Source organism: Clinocottus analis, unplaced genomic scaffold (assembly GCF_023055335.1).
Source record: "Clinocottus analis isolate CAN_PGR_092001 unplaced genomic scaffold, fCliAna1.0.p SCAF_27, whole genome shotgun sequence".
Classification (NCBI taxonomy): domain Eukaryota; kingdom Metazoa; phylum Chordata; class Actinopteri; order Perciformes; family Cottidae; genus Clinocottus; species Clinocottus analis.
The window spans coordinates 4,526,375-4,548,445 of NW_027176009.1; the positions used below are offsets into that span (position 1 = coordinate 4,526,375).

General features: G+C 40.4%; 1 protein-coding gene across 1 annotated transcript; it reads left to right on the top strand.

The window, feature by feature from the left end:
• Positions 1-6,991: 6,991 nt before the first annotated feature.
• On the top strand, positions 6,992-21,123 carry LOC137795150 (solute carrier family 2, facilitated glucose transporter member 5-like). The gene is made up of 12 exons (XM_068592459.1): positions 6,992-7,063; positions 8,507-8,605; positions 12,275-12,435; positions 12,563-12,687; positions 13,114-13,259; positions 13,700-13,832; positions 14,066-14,253; positions 16,639-16,749; positions 17,512-17,613; positions 18,173-18,248; positions 19,451-19,578; positions 20,528-21,123. Exons 1-12 carry the CDS (start codon positions 7,019-7,021, stop codon positions 20,750-20,752), a joined length of 1,539 nt encoding a protein of 512 aa, XP_068448560.1. The 5' UTR covers positions 6,992-7,018; the 3' UTR covers positions 20,753-21,123.
• Positions 21,124-22,071: the final 948 nt, after the last annotated feature.

Genomic DNA, 22,071 nt, shown 5'->3' on the forward strand with positions numbered 1-22,071 from the left:
TCATAGAGGTGCCGCTTTCCTCCCCAGAGATTATGAAAAAACTACATCAATGTTTTTTTTATTTGTTGGCCTAAATAATTGTCAGAAATTGTACAAATTTAAATATGAATAAATAGTTGCATGAGTAGCTTCGTTTTTTATAATTTGGTTAAACCAATATATTCACAACAAAGATGTACACACACAGTGTGTCAACCAAAAAGGACCTTTTTGGCTTTCACTTCCTTTTTTAAATGTTTTAAAGTCAAATGAGAACCAAAAGTAGATGTTTGAATCCTTTCTACTAAATTTCAAGGATGACCTTTAAATCTACTTGTAGAAAAGTAGCTCCACAAACTGTATTTAAGGCCAGTAAATAAATAAATAGCCTCATTAATCACCACTAGATCAGAGTAGACACTTTAACGCCCTGACAGTCGACTTGGCATCCCCTCTTATTACACTGTCATGGACCAATAAACATCCGTGCCAGCGCCACTCCACCAATCAAACACCTGGCATTTTGCAGGTCGTTAGGGAGGACGGCGAATCAGATCCCTCGCTCAAGCAGAGGAGGGGAGTCGGCTCTGTGCCCGGACCCTTCTAATTTCACCAATGGGAATGCAGCACTCCTTGTAATCCAATTAAAGGAGCGTAAGCGGTTTGTTAGACACTGTGTGTTAATGTAAGCACTATCCAATATACTCTGGGCTGGTAACAGCATGACTGGGGATACACTTTAGTCCATGGAACATAGGAGCAGTATACAGCTGAAGGGGCTGCTGTGGTAATATCAGGATACCATCGCAAACCAGGCTTGTAAGCATAGCAGGGGAGGGGGAGAAGGCCTTTCGCTCCTCGAATGATAATACTGCTGACCTTTGGTTGTTCTACCTCTCCAGACCTGGTGACGAAGACAAAAGAGCTTTTAGGAGAGGAAAAAGGAAAAAGGGCAATCTACGAAGTCATTGAACATACAATAGGGATGCGACAGTATATTATATGTTCAGTATTTTTCAGAGGATGAGGTCGCATGTTGCGTGGGATGGTTCCCTAATTGCATGATCTCATTGCTATTCAGCCCCGTTCCTTGTGTAAATGAACAGTCGTGCATCTTAATTGCATTTTCTAAGCAGCATTTAATAACTGTAGGTTTGTACCATTTGCAGTCATTGCAGATGTAAGGACAAGTGTTTTCTCACACTGGCACCTCCCATTTCCTCTGATCCAGCAGCTGCACGAGAACGCGCCGCATCTGACACGGAGGAACTTAATCATATCTTCTTCAGACGCAACGAATTGAACTTAATTAGATGCTACATCACCTCAGTGAGGGGCTGCATGCAAATCTTATTAAGAAAAAGCAGTGTGCTTCTCCAACGCTTGCTGATTCCTTTACATCTTGGCGTCTGTGGGAGAAAACCCCGCCGAGGCGTATTCTCCAGCCCCTGTAACTAATGACGCCGTTGCCCAGATCTGACAGTGAGCTGTGTCCGTATATTGTGCTTAATATCATAATAATAATGAGAGCAAATTAGAACAATCAATTTCCATGGCTGGTTGTTGATTGGAGGAGGAGGTGGAAGTGACAGGGGGTGATCCATCATCCTCGGCCAGTCACATTAAGGAGAGCGCCGTGGAGCAGGTGGGCTGGGCTGGAGGCCAGTCGCAGCCAATGGGAACGGGCGGGAAGAGGAGGAGGGAGATCTATTACCCCCAAATCAAGTGCTAATGTAGCTGTGAAGTGGGTAAAGGAGCATAGGAGGAAGGAGAGGAGAGAGAGAGGATGACGCCGAGACTTATGACTGGTTCAAGTGGGCTCTTGAGTGTGTGTGTGTATTTGCCAAAGGATTTGTCCATTTACCTTCCAGTGTGTCCATGCCTCCTTCAGCAACAACAGCTAGTATTTTACAATGATCCCAGTGAAACATCACCACAATACTGAGCCAGAGCCAACATAAAAATAAACCCTTTTTTAGGTCTATAATCAAAGTCACACAGTCATCATCATGAACTGCAGCTGGAGTCCCACAAGGGGTCACTAGAATCTCACCTCCCTACAATCCTTTGGAGCTCTTCCTTTCTCAAATGAAGCCGCTGCAGAATCATGTGCCTTTTTCTACCACACAATAAATGCAGTGCATGCATGTGATAATGAAAATTGTCAATTTTCTGTGATTGACTGCTGACCTCACCACGAGCACAAGGAGATAATGATAAGCTGTGGTTACGATTGTGAGAAATAATTAGCACGGCGTGGAGGCTTGGTGGATGACAGTCACTCCACTTCACGGTTTTCAAATGTACAAGCTGTGACCTCACACACACTCTCACAGATGCACACTTCATTTCCTCAAACCACCTCCATCACACACACACACCAAGAAGCACAGACATCGCTCAACAGTTAATGTCAGACTCCTGTTGGAGTTACTCGACCAGAGCCCAAACTACTCGACTTAAAAAAAAAAATAAAGAATTCAGAAAAAGCAACATTAAGTACATTTTCGCCTTTTATCAGCTCATGTAAGAGTCTTTTTCTCTGATCCTATTTCTGCCAAACGATGGCATGGGGCGAGTATATTAGATTTCGTCAGCAGCCATCAATCATGGCCGCACTTAACACGATCAGCTCCCCAGTTTATTCAGAGCGAACAATGGGGGACAGGCACGTCCCGCCTGCAACTGAGTAAATGAGGAATTTAAATACTGCACAAGAGACTACGGCGGCTCGGAGGGGGCTGACTGATTAAAGGCCACAATATCTGCTTTTCCAGGCAGATGATCTGTCAACGGGATGCAAGAGGAGGTTTATTGAAATAATGGTCTGCTAATGTGAGGTTGTTCTGGAGCACACACACGAAAGCTTGTGAGAATACTCACTGGGGCTACGTGTCTTTGCAGCGCACACAAAATGTACTCACAAAACGCACTCAGAATCATTTTTCCCACACATGCACACACCATGTTTCCCGGCGCAGCATCCGCATACTGTCTGCTATTGATGGGTAATTTATCAAATGACATCTCATTCACTGGTGACAGGAAATTAAATCATGTAGTTCCAGATCCTGATTATGATCATGAGACGTCCGCTTGTAAATGATGTTAGCGAGATGTTCATTTCTTTTCACAGCTTTGCCAGCGTCGAAGTCTCTCTCTGGTTTTTCATCTAATCATAGTGTTAATGAGCAGATATACAATCAGTTACTCAGGATAATAATAGAGGCAGGAAAGACACAGGGCACTTCCTCATGACGGAAAGGTCAACCTTAAGGTTGCTTTACTGGTGGAAGTGGAGTTGTACAGTTTTCTGACAACCACAGGGTGTCCGTATGAGTGAAAGATTGAATGAATAATGTTGTAAACATAAGAAAAGCAAAGTCAATAGAAGCTCTGCACCTGTAGCTTATAGCAAGCAACCATCTGACCAGCAACGATAGGACATGTTTAGAGCTGTACACTAGCACTGTGTTTCAAATTTCAAATCCCATATATTTACTTTCTTTTAGTACATACTGTGGCAGCCCCTACAAAGTATGTACTGCATGCAGTATGCATTCAATTGGGACAAACTAATTTATCGTAAGATTGCACCTCAACCGCTGACCCTCCTATACCAGCTGTGCAGAGGATTGTGGGTCGGAATAGCCAGAACAGCATGCTGGCTCGAATATTGCAAAATGCGACCGGAAGCGGCAGGACATCGTGGTATTTTTTGGCATACTGCGTTTGACATACTCTGTATTGGGACGTACTACATTTTTTTTCTGACGTACTAATCAATTAATAGCATTTCTGTTGGAAGGCACAGCAGGTGTCCCGAGTGAAGAACCCACAGAGAAACATCCTCTGACTCTTTTGCTGTCCTAACCTGAGTTCCCCTCAACGCTTTGTAGCATTTTAGCATTTTAGCATTGTTCAGCTTATTGTTTATTTTTTGCGGCTCAAAACGTGACTACTTCCGGTTCACTTTCACTGTTCTCATCAACCACATGTTCATCCTGATGCAGCCAGCTGCTCTTTTCAATGGAAACATTCCACAATGAAAGCACATGACCTGCCCAACACTAAAAGCAGACAAGTTAACTAACAGCTGGTGAACAAAGTGGAGCATTTAGCAACGAAACAGTCAGATACATTCAGGTGTTAAGGAAGACCAAAACAGAGCATTACATAAAGAGTCAGTTTTGGGTTTACATATGGCAGGAAGACACAGGCGTGACTTTGTTGCTTATGTTACTAATGTTGCTAATTTTACTAATGTTACTAATGTTGCTAATGTTGCTAATGTTACTAATGTTGCTTATGTTACTAATCTTGCTAATGTTGCTAATGTTACTAATGTTGCTTATGTTACTAATCTTGCTAATGTTGCTAATGTTACTAATGTTGCTCATTTTACTAATGTTGCTAATGTTACTAATATTGGAATTGTTGCAGCCAGATGTGTAAACAGGCAACTGTTAGCTAACAGGCTCACCGCAACAACTTTATATGGTATTTATACTTTATAAAAGACAAGGGTTGCTTACCGGTATCCTGCAGCTGCTCTTTTCCAGACCCCAAGGTCGGAGATGACGGAGAAACGTGTTTTCTGAAAATAGATGTTCTGTGATTAAAGTCACGCTGTGCATTGGTTGGCACAATGTTGAAATCTTGCAGTTACATAAAATGAAGCGACAATAGAAAAAATTGAACATTAAATTCGAACAAGAATCAGGTAAACATGAACATATATAGGATAGATTATTGTAAAACAGCAATTTAAATGTTTAAATAGATTTGTCATCAACCATTCAAAAATAATTAAAATTAATTAAACAATATAAATATAATTTTTACCTTTCAAAAATAGTGTTTACTATATACAGTAACAGTGACATTACTGTGTCAACCAGCTGCACATTCGACCATCACTTGACTTTCAAATCTGGGATCAAAATGGTTAATTTGTAAAATGAATTATCATTATAATTATTCACTGTCAATTTTTTGCTGGAAAAATATATTTTTTAAAAATTACTCCGGACTGTGCAATCACTTCAATGTCATCCAATATAACAAAGCGGCAATCAATCTTTCCATGACTCACACTGTCTGGTTGTTTTGACCCCTTTTTAAGGTCATAGACGGTAAATATAATAGATGTGTATACTCCTTAGTGTGTATGTATTACAAAACATTTAGTTAAATTAGCATTTAATTGCACAAGTTAACATAATAGATTGATAATAAGTCTTTTGTGTCCATCCTTCATGAATATGTTTTGTCATTAGACAGAAGTGTTTGTACTTCTTCGCTTGTATTGTATCAGCTCTGTGAGTTATTTGCTGAATAATTGATTTCCTACTCAAACACAGCAGGATGCCACAGGCATTTCACAGTATGAGTCATCTGACACAAACCATTTGAATTGCATGATCTTCTCAACTTGGCTGGGTTGAAGTTAGGAGAACAAGTCTGCTCGGTTCACGTGTTGTTTGAAGACTTCAGATGTGATAAAACCTGCCACTGATTTCCACATTATTTATTTTAATTTTTGAAAATTTGAACCTATGTATATATGTTTACTGTCCGCTCTTTACCTTCTTTCCTTCAAGGGTCACAAGACTTCATGGAAAATAAAAAAAAAACATTTGGCTATATCATATATGAAGCAGGAGATGCTGTGACGAAAGCCCGTTAAGAGGTGCAGCGCAAGCAAAGTCATGTGTAAGGAAGTGATGGCGAGCATATCGGTTTTGTGAATTAACTCACATGTCCTTATTGAGTACAGTTGTATGACTTTTGAAAGTCAGTTTAATGTTCTGTGCAACGCTGGGTCATTGAATTCATTTGCTCAGATTGATAAATTTCAATACGATTTAGAGTGATGAAGGGTTAAAACTTATTCCAAATTATTGAAAAGAACCAACATAAGCTGAATGTAGTGTAGTTATTGTTTCCCTGTTGTAATCATTTTACAACCCATTAAAATAGCGACTCATTGTGATGTCTCGAGCCCCAGGTTGGGAACCACTGCTACTCAACGTGTATAAGGCTTGCATTGGTTGAATAAAATAATCAATAACTATGTTATGTTGTTATGTAACTTTAACATCATCTCAATATGATAAGATACACATTTATTGAATGATCATTATTATATTAAACTATAGACAGTTTATTGTTGAAGGTTATGTTTTTATTTTTTATGAATCAGGATGAAGAGGTGGATTTGAATAAATCAAATTACACCTCAAAATATGTTGCAATGACACGTCAATATTTTTTGTATCATGATTGTTATTATTTTAAGTAATATTATATTATTATTGTTGTTGTTATTATTAAATCAACCGAATAAAACCCACACTAAGAAATGTCTACATTATTATTTTTACTTTCCTTTAAATTTGGCACAAAAGACATACATGCATCATGCATGTATGTAAGAAAGATGAAATCATGACATCATCATCATCCCATCAGCATCCTCTTTGAAATTTAATTTAAAGTGTATATTCTTCATCAGTGTTTTCATTTCAGCACTGAATTGCATTATACTGTCGTCTGATCTTATACAGTCAAGTGAACAAAAACAAAACAAAAAATCCATCATAAAATCTTCAACAACAAAGTGTGGAGGTCCTCCACCTCCTCTCCTGGGGGAAGGCCCCCTGGGTCTGAGCCAAGCCCCCAATGTTTACTAATCCTCAAAACGGCCCCAGATACAGTTAGTCATAGGCTATTTAATAACAACGGTGGGCACTTTGGGACGCGGGATGAAAGCTCTTGCCTCATGTGATCGCTGATGGACCGGGGAAAACGACTCGCGGCCGGGACGGGCCTGCTGCGACGCGCCTCGGTGATTGGAGAGCGGGAGTTTGACAAGCTTGTTAATTCCGCCCATCAACACGAAACGCCTCCTCTCTGCCTCACGCGCACGTCTGAAAACTACAAATGGGGAGTGAAGAGTTTGAAAAGTTACGCGGACGAGCTGTTTCTCATCGCAAACGAGCAGAGCACACAGAGGGAGTGATTATTCATGACTTAAATGGCGGAGGAACTACTTCTGGAAGACAATGGAAAACCCAGCGCGGTGAGTTTGCATTTGATCATGTACAGAGACGATTGATGTGAAGATCAACTCTCATCATATCCTTTTAGTAACATGTTGAGATCATCCTGACATGATCTGGAATTTAAACCAACATTCAATCAATCAATCTGTCTGTCTGTCTGTCTGTCTGTCTTTCTTTCCATCTATCTCCATACATTTGGATCAGGATCTTGGTTCATATCAGAAGATGTCTTTGAAGAAAAGGAAAAAAGGAACACGCATAATAGAATAAAAAAAGTCTTGAGCTTTGACCAAACAGATGCAACACGTTAAGAGCAGGACATCCAACATAATCAACCTAAATTGAACACAGACAGGGCAGCATTGTCTGCTTTGAGCTATTTCCACGTGTAGTCGTCTGACTTTTAACCAGATAAATGAGGTTTCTTTAGCTCATCTATGCTGTTATTGTTCAATCAGAGCCTTCTACATTTTCACATTATTTCTATTGGCTCTCTGGTGTATAGCAAGTTCTTTAAACCCTGACTTTATCTAAACGGATGGAAACGTCACAGAGTTGTTGAAGGGTGGGATCATTGTGTGGTGCAGCTACCGGTGTCCAGCATCCAGAGGCATGGACACTCAGAAACACATTATAATCTCGCTAGCCTTCTACCTTGGAGGTCAGCTAAGCTCTGCGTGCTGGAATTCAGGATGGCAGCCAAGAGGGAAGCTGCAGGCCGCTCCTAATGAAATACATGAGCTGCCCCACTCCTGTTTAAAGACAGAGAGGCTCTCGTGACATTGGCGTGCTCAACACCCTGATGCTGTAACATATTGTCTAATACTGAATTCCCTCAGCAAGCTTTAGCTTGTGAGAATTTGAGCTGTTTTTTTATTCAACATATTTGTTTTTCGTCAAATTCATGATTTATTCCGCTCATTCAAAGTATTCTGCTCATTCCCCCCGGAGCTAAATGTGTAATTGAGCAGGCGAGTTGGATCTGGGCCTTATCCAGGTGCCGGTTTCTTTCACTTCTTCTGATTCTGTCACGTGCCTCTCAGTGCCTGTTCAGCTCTGCTTTGAATTTAAAAGATCAAAGATTCATATTCAACATATACCCTTATAATAATGTAGTTAAATACTTAAATACAGAGCGGACAAAAGCTAAGCTTTGCGAGTTGCAGGAAATAGACACAACGTGAAGTCAACGTTTAGTTTTGGAGGTTTTAACTGGTTCAACTTGTACTTTGCTGGAAGAGTTAGTATGTTTTACTCAAAACCCAAAGAACCAGTGTCTGTTGGGAATTTCTTGTCCAAGCTAATAACGTTTTGAAGGGGCTTCAAAGACAAGTTAAGTCATAAGTTTATACCCAAGTCGTGTTAATACCGGATGTCTGTGATCTCACTCCTCTTGTCATTGTTTTATGTAGTTTGTTTGTATCTGACTCTCTGACTTTGTCACAACATCTTCTCAGCAGCATCTTACGAAGCCTCTGCTGGCGGTGGCTTTCCTGTCCTCGTTCGGCAGCTCCATGCTCTATGGCTACAATTTGGCCGTCGTCAACTCTCCTGCACAGGTTTGTGTAACCACCACATCGTCCAGAAAATTGTGATAATCACCACCCTCATCGATCTTAACCTGAGAGACACAAATATTCCCAGAATGAATGAACGGACACACTCTTTATCTATGCTATGCATTACTTGTGTTAACGGACCATGTAAAGATCAGATTGTATTTCATGTAGTCATGTGGGAGTGTATCAAGTCGAGAGACTGCTTGAGCCTCACCATGTCATCGATGTCCTGGGTTTTATACCCATCATGTGATCTGCTCTATCACTGCAGTGCAGTAACTAAGCTGTGCACCATTCCTGTTTGGCCATGCCCCTCATCCCCATTGCATTGAAGCATGAGACTTCAGTAACACATCACATCTCATGCTATTCTAGGATATTGTTTTTAGGGGGGCGTTGCATGAGCAATCAGCATACAAAGGGTTACCTGCATTTATTTTACCGTCTTCGCTAAGCGAAGCTAAGTGGACATGACATCTTTTAAAACTTTTTTTTCTCATTTTTGATGTATTCTTCAAATTAACTGATAGACATGCAAACAAATGTAGAATTTTTGACATTTTAGCGTGGATGACTGTTTGTCAATGTGTCTTTTTTGTAAAGAGCAGCTTAACTAAACATAAAGACTGCATTTAGAGAGCTATGTAGAGAAATGATAATATGCAATGTTATGTGAATTTTCATGCTGTTATTATTTATTTGCGAAGCTAACTCCTCTTGTTTCCAGTTGCTAAGCTAAGCTAACCAGCAGTTACAATGCAACATTAGCAGATGTCCACCTGATGGATGTAAGTCAAATATTGCTCTCTTACTACTCTTTCAGCTCTGCTTTGGTCTCTACAATCCCCTGAAGGAAATACATGTCACTTTAACTACTGAATGCTCCACTACTGCAGTTCACCAGTGAACTGTGTCTGTTTGCTGTTTGTGGCTTGGCAGGTAATGCACAAACAGTTTTTAGAGCCTTTTTTCTCTGAAAACATCGCTATGAGAGCGTTGAGTGTGAAGCAAAGCAGCTGCAGGTTGCAGCTAAACAATAAGTTGAAACACCACTTAAAGCTGAGATTGAGATTTGGCTGATAAGTCGCTGTAGATTTGACTTCTCGCAAACAACACCTAGATTTAACTTGAACTATATGCAGATTTATCTTGTTGCTCATTGTCACACATATTCCAAACTGCTACTAATGTGGTGAGGTCGAACCGTTAACCGTGGTCCATGTGACTTAAGCGTGCTTTGTAGGATTCACTGTTGTTGACTACTGTGTGTCACCTGACTTTATTCATGCCTGGATGCTCCAAATAAAACTTTCGGTGTGGCATGAGGTGCCTTTGGTGAGATTTTACCAAAATAACTAACTACCGTTGTGTGTTTTATTAAGCAGATTACATAAGTTAATTAAACTAGTTTCTGACTCAACTGTTTATTTCAGGTAAATCACCGTGGCAAAAGAGGATGGATTAAATGTTTCAAGTAGCAAGAACACTGCAGTGTGTTTTTCAATCTGTTAAATCACTATGTTTGAATTTAAATGTGTTGGCTTTGAAGTGTAAAAATCAGGATCTGTTTGAGCAGCAGAGAGAAAGTCACGGTCATTGTTTGAATTTCTTTCTTAGTCGCCTGTTTGTCTTCTTCTTCTGACATCATTTAAATTGGTCTTGATGCCATGTGACTCAAACCACAACCCGAAGCAAAGGCTGGCTAGCATTGAGCAGAAGTCAAATGACTAAACATGAATTCCCCATCTTGTTTATTTTGTAACTTTTATCACTATGTATCTCTTGCTAGAAACCAGTCACCAGGTGCAGCGTTACACTACTGAAGTAGTGCGTTTCTGAGGTTTCCAGTGAGGGTTTTCTCCCTCTCTGGTGCCTTTTTAGGTATTTTGCTGAGTCGCCATGTTCTCCATGTGCCCTCCTTCTCTCCTGATACCGATTCTGACGACTACATTTGGATACAGGCTGATACAGGCTCCTCTGACCAGTGCTCCTTTTTCCCTGCTATTTCAAATCTGTACATTAATGCATGGAATGGATTTAAATCTTTTTTTTTGAGTAAGGTAACATGAGATTAGAACTACTCATTACTTCTTAACTATAAATGTATATTATAAGTAACCATGTAAGTTGCAACATTAAGCCAATGCAGTACATGAAGAACGGGAAACTCCTGCTGTGAGACTGTGACAGAATAATAAGTGCTGACATTAATAAAGTACTATCATGCACCAAGGTGGTGCTCTCACTCCAGTTGGCAACTAAATAAAGGTGGAATGACTGAATCTATAACAACAGCAATAAAGAAACAGTTTTTAAAGCGGATCGGTCATGTCTTATACCTGCTTTATTTAACAATGTTGTTACGAATACCAAAACAGATATCCAGCATATGCTATTCAATCTCATTTTACACTTTAATTCATTCTTGCTCCATTTGGCAATTAGGCCATCAGGCCTGACTAAAGATCAGTGTCAGATTATTATCAGCCTTTGTCATTCACAACTATCTTTTCTTTTCAACAGCATGGTTTGTTGATTACACTCGCAAGATCTGCAGGTTACTTCATTAATTCTGCCTCAACCGGCATCAACATAATGATTATGAACAATAAACTGGTCAGTTACTTATGTGTCAGAACAGGACACATAACTCTCTGATCTTTAAAGTGTATGTATGTATGTATATATATATATATATATATATATATATATATATATATATATATATATATATATATTAAACAACTGTACAGAGACCACAGAGAGTAGCCCGCATGTGTTGGAGACATTCTTGGACAAATTGGAGGCACACTGTCCAGAGTTCCATGACAAATTGATAAATTGACAAATTAACGTCACACCCTTCTTTTCATCACTGGAGTCCCTCAGGGTTCATCCTTCAAATGATCATTCTGCCTCGACACTATTTCAACAAACAAAAATATTCAACTTTTAATCTGTTGATCAGTGTTAATACTTAAACTACTCAAACTAAACTCCTTTTTTTCCATTTCCTGTTTCAGTTTTTCAAACTCTCATTTCGCAGAGAGTGGCTGAACTTTGTCCCTTGAGATGAATTAGGTTTAATGTGATAGGTTCTCCAGGACATCTCAGCAGAGTCCTGCACTGTCAGATAAAACCTGAAGGAAATCTGAGGGATGTTGTTGGCCCTTACTGTAAAGTTCTGTCACGCCACAAGAATACCACTGTTATTTTATCACGCACGCAGTTTATGATCCCTAATCGTCAAATTTGATTTGACTTTGTCTGTGGGGGCTCGATGAGCTTCCTGTCTCCTCAATATGGCGGCCTCTCCCGCTGATTCAAACATCTCTTCATCCCATGCCCCAGTGCAGCAATGCTGTGCAAATGGCAAGACTAATGTTGACATTTGGATGTGTGGCACTGTGGGAAATAGTTACTCATGTGATGCTGATGTCAAATTTCATGGCCACCATTTTTTTGCTCTGGGTCTATTGGAGTGAGCGGGTGGACGAATTCAATCTCGCAAGTTGATGTTTGTTTGTTTTTTATGGCAAAAACGAATTAATTGGAAAAACGAGAAATGATCTTGTAATTACATGTGGTCTATGCATATTGTCATGACTTATTTATGCTTCCCCTGCTGGACGACGTTAAAGTAACTTCATTCTTTCTTTCCTCCACCAGTACATCAAAGACTTCTACAATGAGACGCTAGTAGAACATTACGACTGGACTCCAGACGAGGAGCTCCTCACCGTTTTGTACTCCCTCACCGTGTCAATCTTTGCTATCGGTGGGATGACTGGGGCCCTGCTGGTGGGCAGACTGGTAACCAAATATGGAAGGTTAGTGTGTGTGTGGGGGGATATTTAGACATGCTCAGTGCATGTTTATGTTTGTGTCATCAGCCTGTGTTCTCGACAGTTGTCGCTTTCTTTGACACGTTGCTCTTAATTCAACATTCTTGAACAGGAAAGGGACTCTGGTGAGATCCACAGCGCTGGTGTTTATAGGAGGAGCTCTTATGGGTTTCAGCAGAGAGTGCAGGATGCCTTTGATGGTCATTGTTGGACGCTTCATCACAGGAATACACTCAGGTAGGTGAAATATAATTGCAGATGAATAGCACAAAGCTACAAGAGCAAATTGGAGAGACAAATGTGTAGTTGCATGTGTTTTTGTAGCCTATGCAGAGCTGTTTTGTTTGCTTTTGTTGATTTGCAGTTACTTCATTGGAATTAAAAGTGCTGTCAGTGTTAAGATTTGGTTCATTAGGCCTTTTTGTAATCCATCCCTCAATTTTTTTTGTGATATACTATACATTGAATTGTAACTATGAACAAACAATCTGTCTTTTTTTCAGACAAGCTAAAAAAATGTGTGCCAGACACCCAAATAAATAATCACACCATATGTTTGATTTTCATGAAAATCCAATTTGGTCTCGAATGAATATTAAGCACATTTAATTGTGTCATCTGTTGTCAGGTTTAGCCCGTAGTAATCCCTCTTGTTTCCCACAGGTATCTCTCTCAGTGTGGTGCCGATGTACCTCGGTGAGATCGCCCCCAAGAACCTGCGAGGCTTCCTGGGCCTCGTTCCCAGCATTCACATTTGTCTTGGAGTCTTCATCGCTCAGGTCCTGGGACTCTCGGAGCTGCTGGGAAAGGTACTAACATCGTGGTGCCGAAACGCTACACGGTGTGTGTGTGTGTGTGTGTGTGTGTGTGTGTGTGTGTGTGTTTACATGACATGCATTTCCTTCTGGTAGGGAGTTTGTGGCATCAGCTCAGGTCTAGTCATGATTTTGCATCACAAACCAGATGCTATTGTATTTTTCCTCACAGACATGAGCTCGAAACTGTTTTAAGTATACTGTTATAATTTTGTAAACAACGGCACATTCACGACCCACATATAAGCATGATTAAGTATCAGGATACAGCGTGCGAACACACTCTTATAGTCAGATAATCATTCATATGGCATGTCCTTCTTGTATCTGGTAGAGAGGGACAACGCCATGCTCTCTGGTTCATCCGGGCTGATAACTAAAAGCAGCAGCTGATTGTTTATCATTGAGTAATGTGTCATGTTTTTGTAACCCAGGAAGAGCACTGGCCTCTGCTCCTGTCCCTGGTGGTGTTTCCTACCTTCTTCCAGCTGATGCTGTTGCCATGGTTTCCAGAGAGTCCGCGATACCTGTTGATCGAGAAGGGGAATATTCACGCCACCATTGCAGGTTGGAAAGTTGACCCACTTTTTCTGTCTACCAAACCTGAAAAACAACCCTGTTTATGTTTGATTCATTTCACAACCTACAGTTCTCGATTGTCACGTCTGAGAGCAAATTAAATTCACCGTATGAGGACGAATGGACCCGTTCATGTCTTCTGTTTCCTGTTGATTTATTACGTTTCCGTCGGGACTGGTGTTTCTGCAGGCCGGTCAAAGCTTTTCTTTCTGTCCTTTTAGCCTTGAAGTGGTACCGTCCGAAGGGAAACATCCAGGTGGAAGTTGACGAGATGCAGGAGGAGCAGCGCTCCCTGTCCTCCATCCAGACCCTTTCTGTGTGGGACCTGCTCAGGGACCGCTGTGTCCGTTGGCAGGTCATCACCATCGCGGTGGTCAACATCGGCATGCAGCTGTCTGGCATCGATGCGGTCAGTGCGAAAAGCATTTGTGCGCCTGTTGCCCTTTCTGTCTTTGTTTGTGTTGTTCAAAGACTGTGTAGTTATTACATGAGAGTGAGAGCTCATATCACTACAGTTCCCAGCTGTGCACCACCCGTCTGCACCTCCTCCTGTCCATACATCACTGAGCAGGGGGGCCACCGGACCACGCCTCATTATCTCCTGGTCGTCTCTGTTAGTGCTACCCCACATGAGAAGGTCTTCCCATCCACACACACAGTCAGACATCTTTATACTCATTTCTCCATGTGTGGGAGCTCTATGCATGCTGGCCCCCATGCAAGTACCATTTCCCAGCAGGGGGGAACCCCACTGAGTCCCAGTGTCCCAGAAACACTCGAACACTTGAAACCTGCGGACGGATCCATGTGTCTGAACGCCGTGTGCAATGAATCTGTGACAGAGAATGCTAAATCAGACATTTTGTGTATAGTGAAAACAAGCTTGTAGTTTCAAAGATCGTGACCAAAGATGTCTTTCTTTTTGATTTTTTTCCAAACAATATTTAAAAAGTCGAGGAAAAATGCTTTTGATTTTAGGAATTGAAGAGAAAAACATGCAGAAAGAATCAGGCCATCTGGAAATGTTTAGGGTGGTCCAGAAGCTGCAGCTGCAGTCGACCGGTCAACTTTGAGAGAAAGACTGTGGATTTTCTCCTCATCATTCATTCATTGAAGTCAAAACACTGAATGTGAGATATTTGTCGCACGCTTGACATGAAGTGAAACTCATCCCTCCCTTCTTTTCAAGGATTGTTTATTAAGGCAAGTTTAATGACATTGGAGTTGTATGCTCTGCACTTTTGCAGATGACGTCGTCCTTTTGTTCTTTAATGGACTGTAATACTTGATGGTGGTCATCAGGGTCCGCTTCCTGGCTTAAGGTGTGTAGTTAATTTTTAGCAGTAAATGGAAAGCTAATGGAAAGGGAAGGAGTTAAAGTACCACATGTCAAGGTAAAAAAAAGGGGTTGTGACACTAACTGTCAGGTCATTGCAGGTAGATTCTGCAATAAAAAGTAGACCATCATAGCAAGACCCTGAAGAAGTTATAGCGTTACACAGCTCCCGCTCAAACTAAACTAAATGATCCAGGAAGACCTCAGAGTTTAAAGGATTAGATGGTTCAGACAGGTGCAGAGGGCCCTCAAGCCGCCCCCCTCTGGGTGTGTAATTGGGAGAAGACCTTGTTGTACACAGAGATGCACCAGAGGGACTACATCAGTCAGCTGGTCCAGGAACAGCTAGCTTTGGCCTGAATGAGCTGGAGGAAGTCTCAGAGGGAAATGTGCCATTGCTGCTCCGCTTACTGCTTATCTAGCTTATGGCTGATAGGCGGATGAAGAAGACTATTGGAAGAAAATGGGAAAATGATTTCTAGCATGGATGTAAATAGTCTTTAGTATCACCAGTCTAGCACTTTTGTCAAATAAATGTTCATCAAAAGCAAAACATCTGTTCTTGAAATGACTCAGGATTTAGGTTTTTAAAGTAGATCTGACAATTTTGAAAGAATATCTAAATGAGTGATATCGCATTTTCAATAGGATTTGCAGTATTAGATATGCCATTTTTTATTTTTGTATTATTTATTTATTCATTAGATTTGTGTCATGCCATGACATCTCTGCAGTCCAACGATATCAAAAAAGTATAATCTTTTGTCACACATTTGGCCTATAACACATATTTTTGCCTCGTGTGATTTGAAAATTGCAGTCGGATATATTGTGATTTCTTTAAGATTTCCAATTAGTGTTCAGCCCTAAAAAATAAGATCTCAGTTCAGTGAGGAAGAATTTCAGCCATTATGTTGCAAGACAATTCATATGTATTACTGGTCCCAATTCTTTTTCAAATAGTTTGTGTATGTTTTCTGCTTCGTTCTAAGTGTGTATGCCTCCATCAGTGCTGCAATGGTGATGAAGTAGCACGTATGTATGGTTACTAAATCAGCAAGACAGCATTTAAGCGCACCAATCACAATCTTGTCCACACATCATCAATGATGGATGTTGCATCAGCAAAGTGTGATTAATGAGAATACACAAATTAATTTCAAGGGGAGCACTTGTCAGAAGTCCATACTGATGAAACGCTGTATCTCAAATGCATGAGTGATGGCCGGCATGATGATAATGATCTCTATGATGAATCACGAGGAAACGCCAAATAAGCAGAGCGACTTTTTGGCTCCTTGTGAAAAGAAAGAGACAAACTTTGAGTTTTAAAGCATCTGTGTGTGTGCGTGTGTCTGTGTGTGCTTGTGTGCTTGTGTGTGTGTGCTTGTGTGTGTGCATGCGTGTGTGTGTGACATCTTCATCATATTAATAAAGTCAATGTGGCTTAAATTTCAGATCTGGTTCTATACAAATGACATTTTTAAGGACGCAGGAATCCCAGAACCTCTAATTCAGTACGTGACTGTGGGAACTGGAGCCATTGAGGTCATCTCTGGGATGCTGGGGGTGAGGAGACATTTTCACTCTTTAAACACACCGAGCCAAGATGGAAATATTCTACCAGTATTGTATGAAATTATATGGTGCTTAGACGGGCAATTCTCTGGAAAATTCAATGAGGGATGTCTTGTTTTCTCCATTTTAAATCATAAAATACTTCATATATTTGGTTGTGATGTGTTGTTTCAACAAAACAAGTCATTTGCCAAAATCAACTTGTGACGACCTTTTCAAGAGACTTGATCAGCCAATTGATCATGAACAGACTAATTAATTCAAAATAGAAATAACTATTAGTTGTACTATAAGAAGGCCCATCTAGGGAAACTAGATTAGACCTTTTTCACAGCAGACATTTTGTCTCACTGCAGGAAAAAACACAGGTGTAGTTGAAAACATTTAAAACAACTCCATCCTGTAGTTGAGATTCAGGGCGCTCATATTGTTCTCATATTGTGCACTTATTGTGCTTGTATTGTGGTCATATTGTGCTCGTATTGTGCACTTATTGTGCTTGTATTGTGCTCGTATTGTGCATATATTGGGCTCATATTGTGCCTTTATTGTGCTTATATTGTGCACCCTGGCTCACTGCCATAACTCATTTGTGGAACTGAGCCATCGTAACAAAATGTGTTTCCCCTGATTGTGCTCTTTCTGCTAATTCAAAAATGTCTGCTGTGAAAAAGGTTTATTGACAATCCGTGGCATAACAAGTCACCTGTTTCTTTCTTCTTGGTGAAGTTACCACTTTGTACCTTTTCATAGTGTTTCACTATCGAGCGTCTGGGCAGAAGACCGCTGATGATCGGCGGCTTCCTCTTCATGAGTCTCTGCTGCACTGGCATCACGGTGTCCGTCCTCTTCCAGGTGCGGTGTCATTTGCTCATCAGGAACACATTCACAGCAACTTGCAGATTGTGACACAGGATCCACAGTACATATAAGGACATCAGTACATTTACATTAATATCTCCTGAAACTAAAAACTGTGTCTAATTGATGTTTGTTTTTTGTTTTTGTTTTTCGTAACAACATCATATAATAGGTGTTCATGCTGTACAAACATTGAGATATGTCTCACTGGCTGTCATCTGCTCTCCTGTTCATAACAATGCAAGTGGAGGAGGAAAAAAGTTACACTCCTCATTCTGTGCAAAACAATTATTTCAAGGTGTATTATTCTGAGTTACACACATCGAGTATATTATTCTAGTACTGAAGTTTTGCTTCCTTCAGATGTCTTTTGAATACAGTTATATCCCATCACTGATGCTGAAATCACTGTTTACTTCGATGTACACAATATGTTATGCATGGTCTGAATTATTTAATATAGTCAAATGAATAATGAAAAACTGTAAAAACTATGTACTAATGTTTACAACTCGTGACTTCAAACTCATGACTTGTGTTCGACCAATCACAGGCGCAGCTGTCCTTCATGCGCTACATCAGTGTCGGCTGCGTTGTCGGGATTATTGCTGGTTTCTGCATAGGTCCAGGTAAACTCTCCAGAAACCATCTCTGCATCTCACTTGATTAAAAAAAAAGGAGCATATCCATAGAAACCGCACTAGATTTGGGCTGTCCTGTGTCTAAGATAACACTGCTCCCTGCTGGAAGCTCACACAACAGCAGGCAGCAAATCACAAAAAGCAGCACCACCTCTTTGCGACTCTTTCCTCTGACTGTGAAGAGATATTGTATTTCATTAGTCTTGTAAATTAGGAAATCATAACTGCCACACTACATCCATTCCCACAGCCATTTGTACACTGGATGAGTTGAGTGAAGTGAATTAAGAGGCAATAGTTTACAACTTTGGGAGCCACGTTGAGTGGACCTGTGAGGATGATGAATTAGAACAAATCTGGTTTACAGAGCGCCATTCGTCAAGATGGAAAAAATCTATTCCTCGGCACCGGGACGAGGATTTCTGCAGCTGCAATTAGACTTTTAATGGCTCATTGTTCATAAGCTAGCGGTTTCCTTCAGACGAAACCTCACATGCACAATGACGCCCCTCATACATACCGCAGATGTTGACAAATTATGGCCTCGTTATTGGTTTGACAATATTAAACCTTCCTCTCTGCAATTATCGTGAACAGATAATGAGGACATCATTCGGAAGGTTCATCATTAGAGCTTATACTAATGTATATTTCTCCTTCATAGCTTTCACTTCTAACAATGAAAAATGATGTGTTTAAAGCCTGGACAACATCTCATAGACACTGCATATCAAACTAACGACCTGCTCAAGTCCTGGCTAAGCTGTTCCGTCTCCTGTTTGGAGTTGAACTTTTGCCAAGTTGAAAAACATCCTCTTCTCTTGTCAATCTATGATCACTCAGTGATAATGAACACATAATGAAGTGCATGCAGAAATAGTTGTGTAATATAATAGCAAATGGGGCTTGAGGAATGTTTATCATTTTGTTATATCATTGTTCTGTTTATTTTGCCAGCCAGACAATAGCACTGAGGGGGAATATTGATAAACTAATTGATGAATGAAGATGCTGGTGTTAATTTCGCAACACCCAATGGATTCATGCAGGTGCACTGCGTGGTTACCTGTGCTTTGTATTGTGACAGTATGATGGGATTCTTAGTTAGAGCAGATCAATAGATGAACCATGTGGTCAAAAATGTGTCCTTTAAAAATAATACAAACATGATTTTTGTCTCTTCTGTGTAGCGGGTGTGCCGTTCCTGATCACTGCAGAGCTGTTCAAGCAGTCGCACCGACCGGCAGCCTACACTGTGGCCGGCTGCCTCAACTGGATGTCCAACTTCACCATCGGCTTCGTCTTTCCTTTTCTAGAGGTCAGAACTCAAATTCTATTGTTGGCGTTTGATTTTAAGATCTACGTTCTGAAATGATCAAAGTTTGTCGCAGATCTCATGGATTTACTGCCGAAGATACAATTCATTTCACTGTAAAATGAAATCTTATGTGCTGAAAGGTCTCGTTTATTTCGCATCTGAAGCCTAGTTGGCATTGTGAACACCAAGTTCATCTTGACATTGCATCCAGGATCTGTTGTGTCAGATTCATGGCAGTAATTATATGGGCTGTCTGGTTTTGTTGTAATGTAGGTGACTCCCCAAATACCAATAAAATTACTAATTAAAAGGGACCTTGCTGTCTGGCTGTCCTCAGTGTGGGTCGAGTTCAGCAGACACGAAGTTCAGAGGATGATGAGATTGACGATATAAATCTGCATGAATTCTGGCCACAAATGCTTAAAACACATGGCCATCATGTGGTATTTAATATTTTGGTTTTAATGTAATAAAAAACCTATAAATACAACAGCTTCAGAGCTGTCCAAAGCCATATGTTTCACTCAGTGCTGCTATGCTAGCAGTTTCCCCTTCCCTTCAGCCTTTGTGCTAAGCTACGGTAAAGTCCTATTGCGGACAACATTTGTTCTAATTTCAAAATGAATAATTTCGGCAGCTGTTTTTTTACACTGGAGATTAGGTTTACCTTTATTGCCATTGATCAGAGTACAGGCACTGAAACAATACAATACAATTTAGCAGTACATTACAGTACAGAGTAATGTACAGAATAATACAAACAACTTAAATGAATTAAAGCAACATGGATCTGCTTTGATTAGCTTCCATGTGGCCTGTTCCTGCCTGAAGGTCCTATCTTTGACAATTTCTTTTCTTTTACTTTGCTTGAATTATGACCACTTTGTAAAGAAAGTCAGAAGAGTATTTGTATTCCCTGCTCATGCCTCCGTGTGTCCTGCCTCCACAGGATGCCACGGGTCCTTACTGTTACCTGATCTTCTGTGTGATCTGCTTGGGAGTGGCCGTCTACACCATCTTCGTTATTCCCGAGACCAAGAACAAAACCTTTATGGAGATCAGCCAGATGTTCGCTGCCAAGAACAACATCCTCGAAGAAGAGTTGACTTCCAATGGTCATCTCAAAATGGCTCTGATGAACGGCTATGGAACTGCTAACCATGGTGAAAAATAAGTGGACCTGCGTGTAAATGATGGTCTCTTCTCTCTATGTGCCTTCTTGGTTTGTAATGACTGATGTAACCACAGCGGAGATAAAAGGTGGAACCTTTGTGGCCACGAGGAAATCTGCTGCTTCATGTGAAAGCCACAAAGTTCGTCGCCGATACACATTTTTGACACGCACAAAAGTTACATTTTTAACCGTTAATCCTGAGTCAAAGTGCAGCTCCTGTACTTCATGTAAGACAAGAGTCACGCGGTCATGCATTTCAAATCAACCATCAGAGACATTTTAATCCGTTTCTCTGCATCTCAAAGCTTTTTTACAGAGCTGTGTAGGTTTCCCACAGAGCTCTCGAATGTTTTAATCTCCACATTAGCTTCACCTTGTTGTCACGCATCCCATGACCACGTTATTGTTCATAGTTGGTAAGGAATACTGTCTCTTTGTTGCTGAATAAAGACTATGTTTATTTAGTGACGCAGCAATAACACCTCGGAGGCAGAGCCTCCATCAATGAACTAAAGGAAAGCCGTTCCTCTGATGTTGCACCCTGTGACAATCATGTGAAGGGTTTTTACTGTTACTGTGTGTTCACATGTTCAGCTCAACGTGAAGAACTTGAGCTTGTGTTGGTTTCGTCTTTCAGTCATGATTTTGTGTCTATTTCAAGAGAGTTGGATATTGTGAGTGCTGTCGTCGTTTCATACGTCGTGTCCAAATATTCGCATCATGTAAAGGTTGTTGAACGGCTATAATTTATCAATATATCTAACCAGCCTGTTTTACAAGACCTCTTTGTATAAAATATGGTGGAAATAAAATGAAGACAAGTCCATAAACAAAAATGATGTCTCTGTCATAAGTTGCCTTCAAACGAAGATTATAATAAAGAGAAAAATCATTATCTGGCACTATTGTACAGGAATATCCCCCAAAACAACCACAAACATCATTTCCTATGACATCAAAAATACATATCATTAATTAAATATACAAATAAAATGTGGGACTTTGAAGCACAACCAAAATGATTCACAAAACATGTGTAATAGAAAGAGATTGTAGAAGAAAACAATGAAAGGTTTTCATTCCAAAGGACGAGATGAGAACAAAAACTCCAGGTTGTATAATGGTTTACAAGTTGTAACTAATAGTACTAAAGTACATAATACATTATTTTCAAGGGAGGTTAAAAGTAAATTCTTGACTATGAAAAAAAAAACGTGGTACCTGAGTACTGGAGCTTCGAATCATCATCATCATCATCATCATCAGATGGAGTTGCCATAAGCTTGTACTTATCCAACTTGAAAAAGAAATCCTGAAAG

Excerpts from the sequence above, each read along its gene's own strand:
- LOC137795150 (XM_068592459.1), top strand. The coding sequence starts at position 7,019 with ATGGCGGAGGAACTACTTCTGGAAGACAATGGAAAACCCAGCGCG. Across the intron at positions 7,064-8,506 it reads ACAATGGAAAACCCAGCGCG|CATCTTACGAAGCCTCTGCT; the intron begins GTGAGTTTGCAT and ends TCTTCTCAGCAG. Across the intron at positions 8,606-12,274 it reads TCGTCAACTCTCCTGCACAG|TACATCAAAGACTTCTACAA; the intron begins GTTTGTGTAACC and ends TTCCTCCACCAG.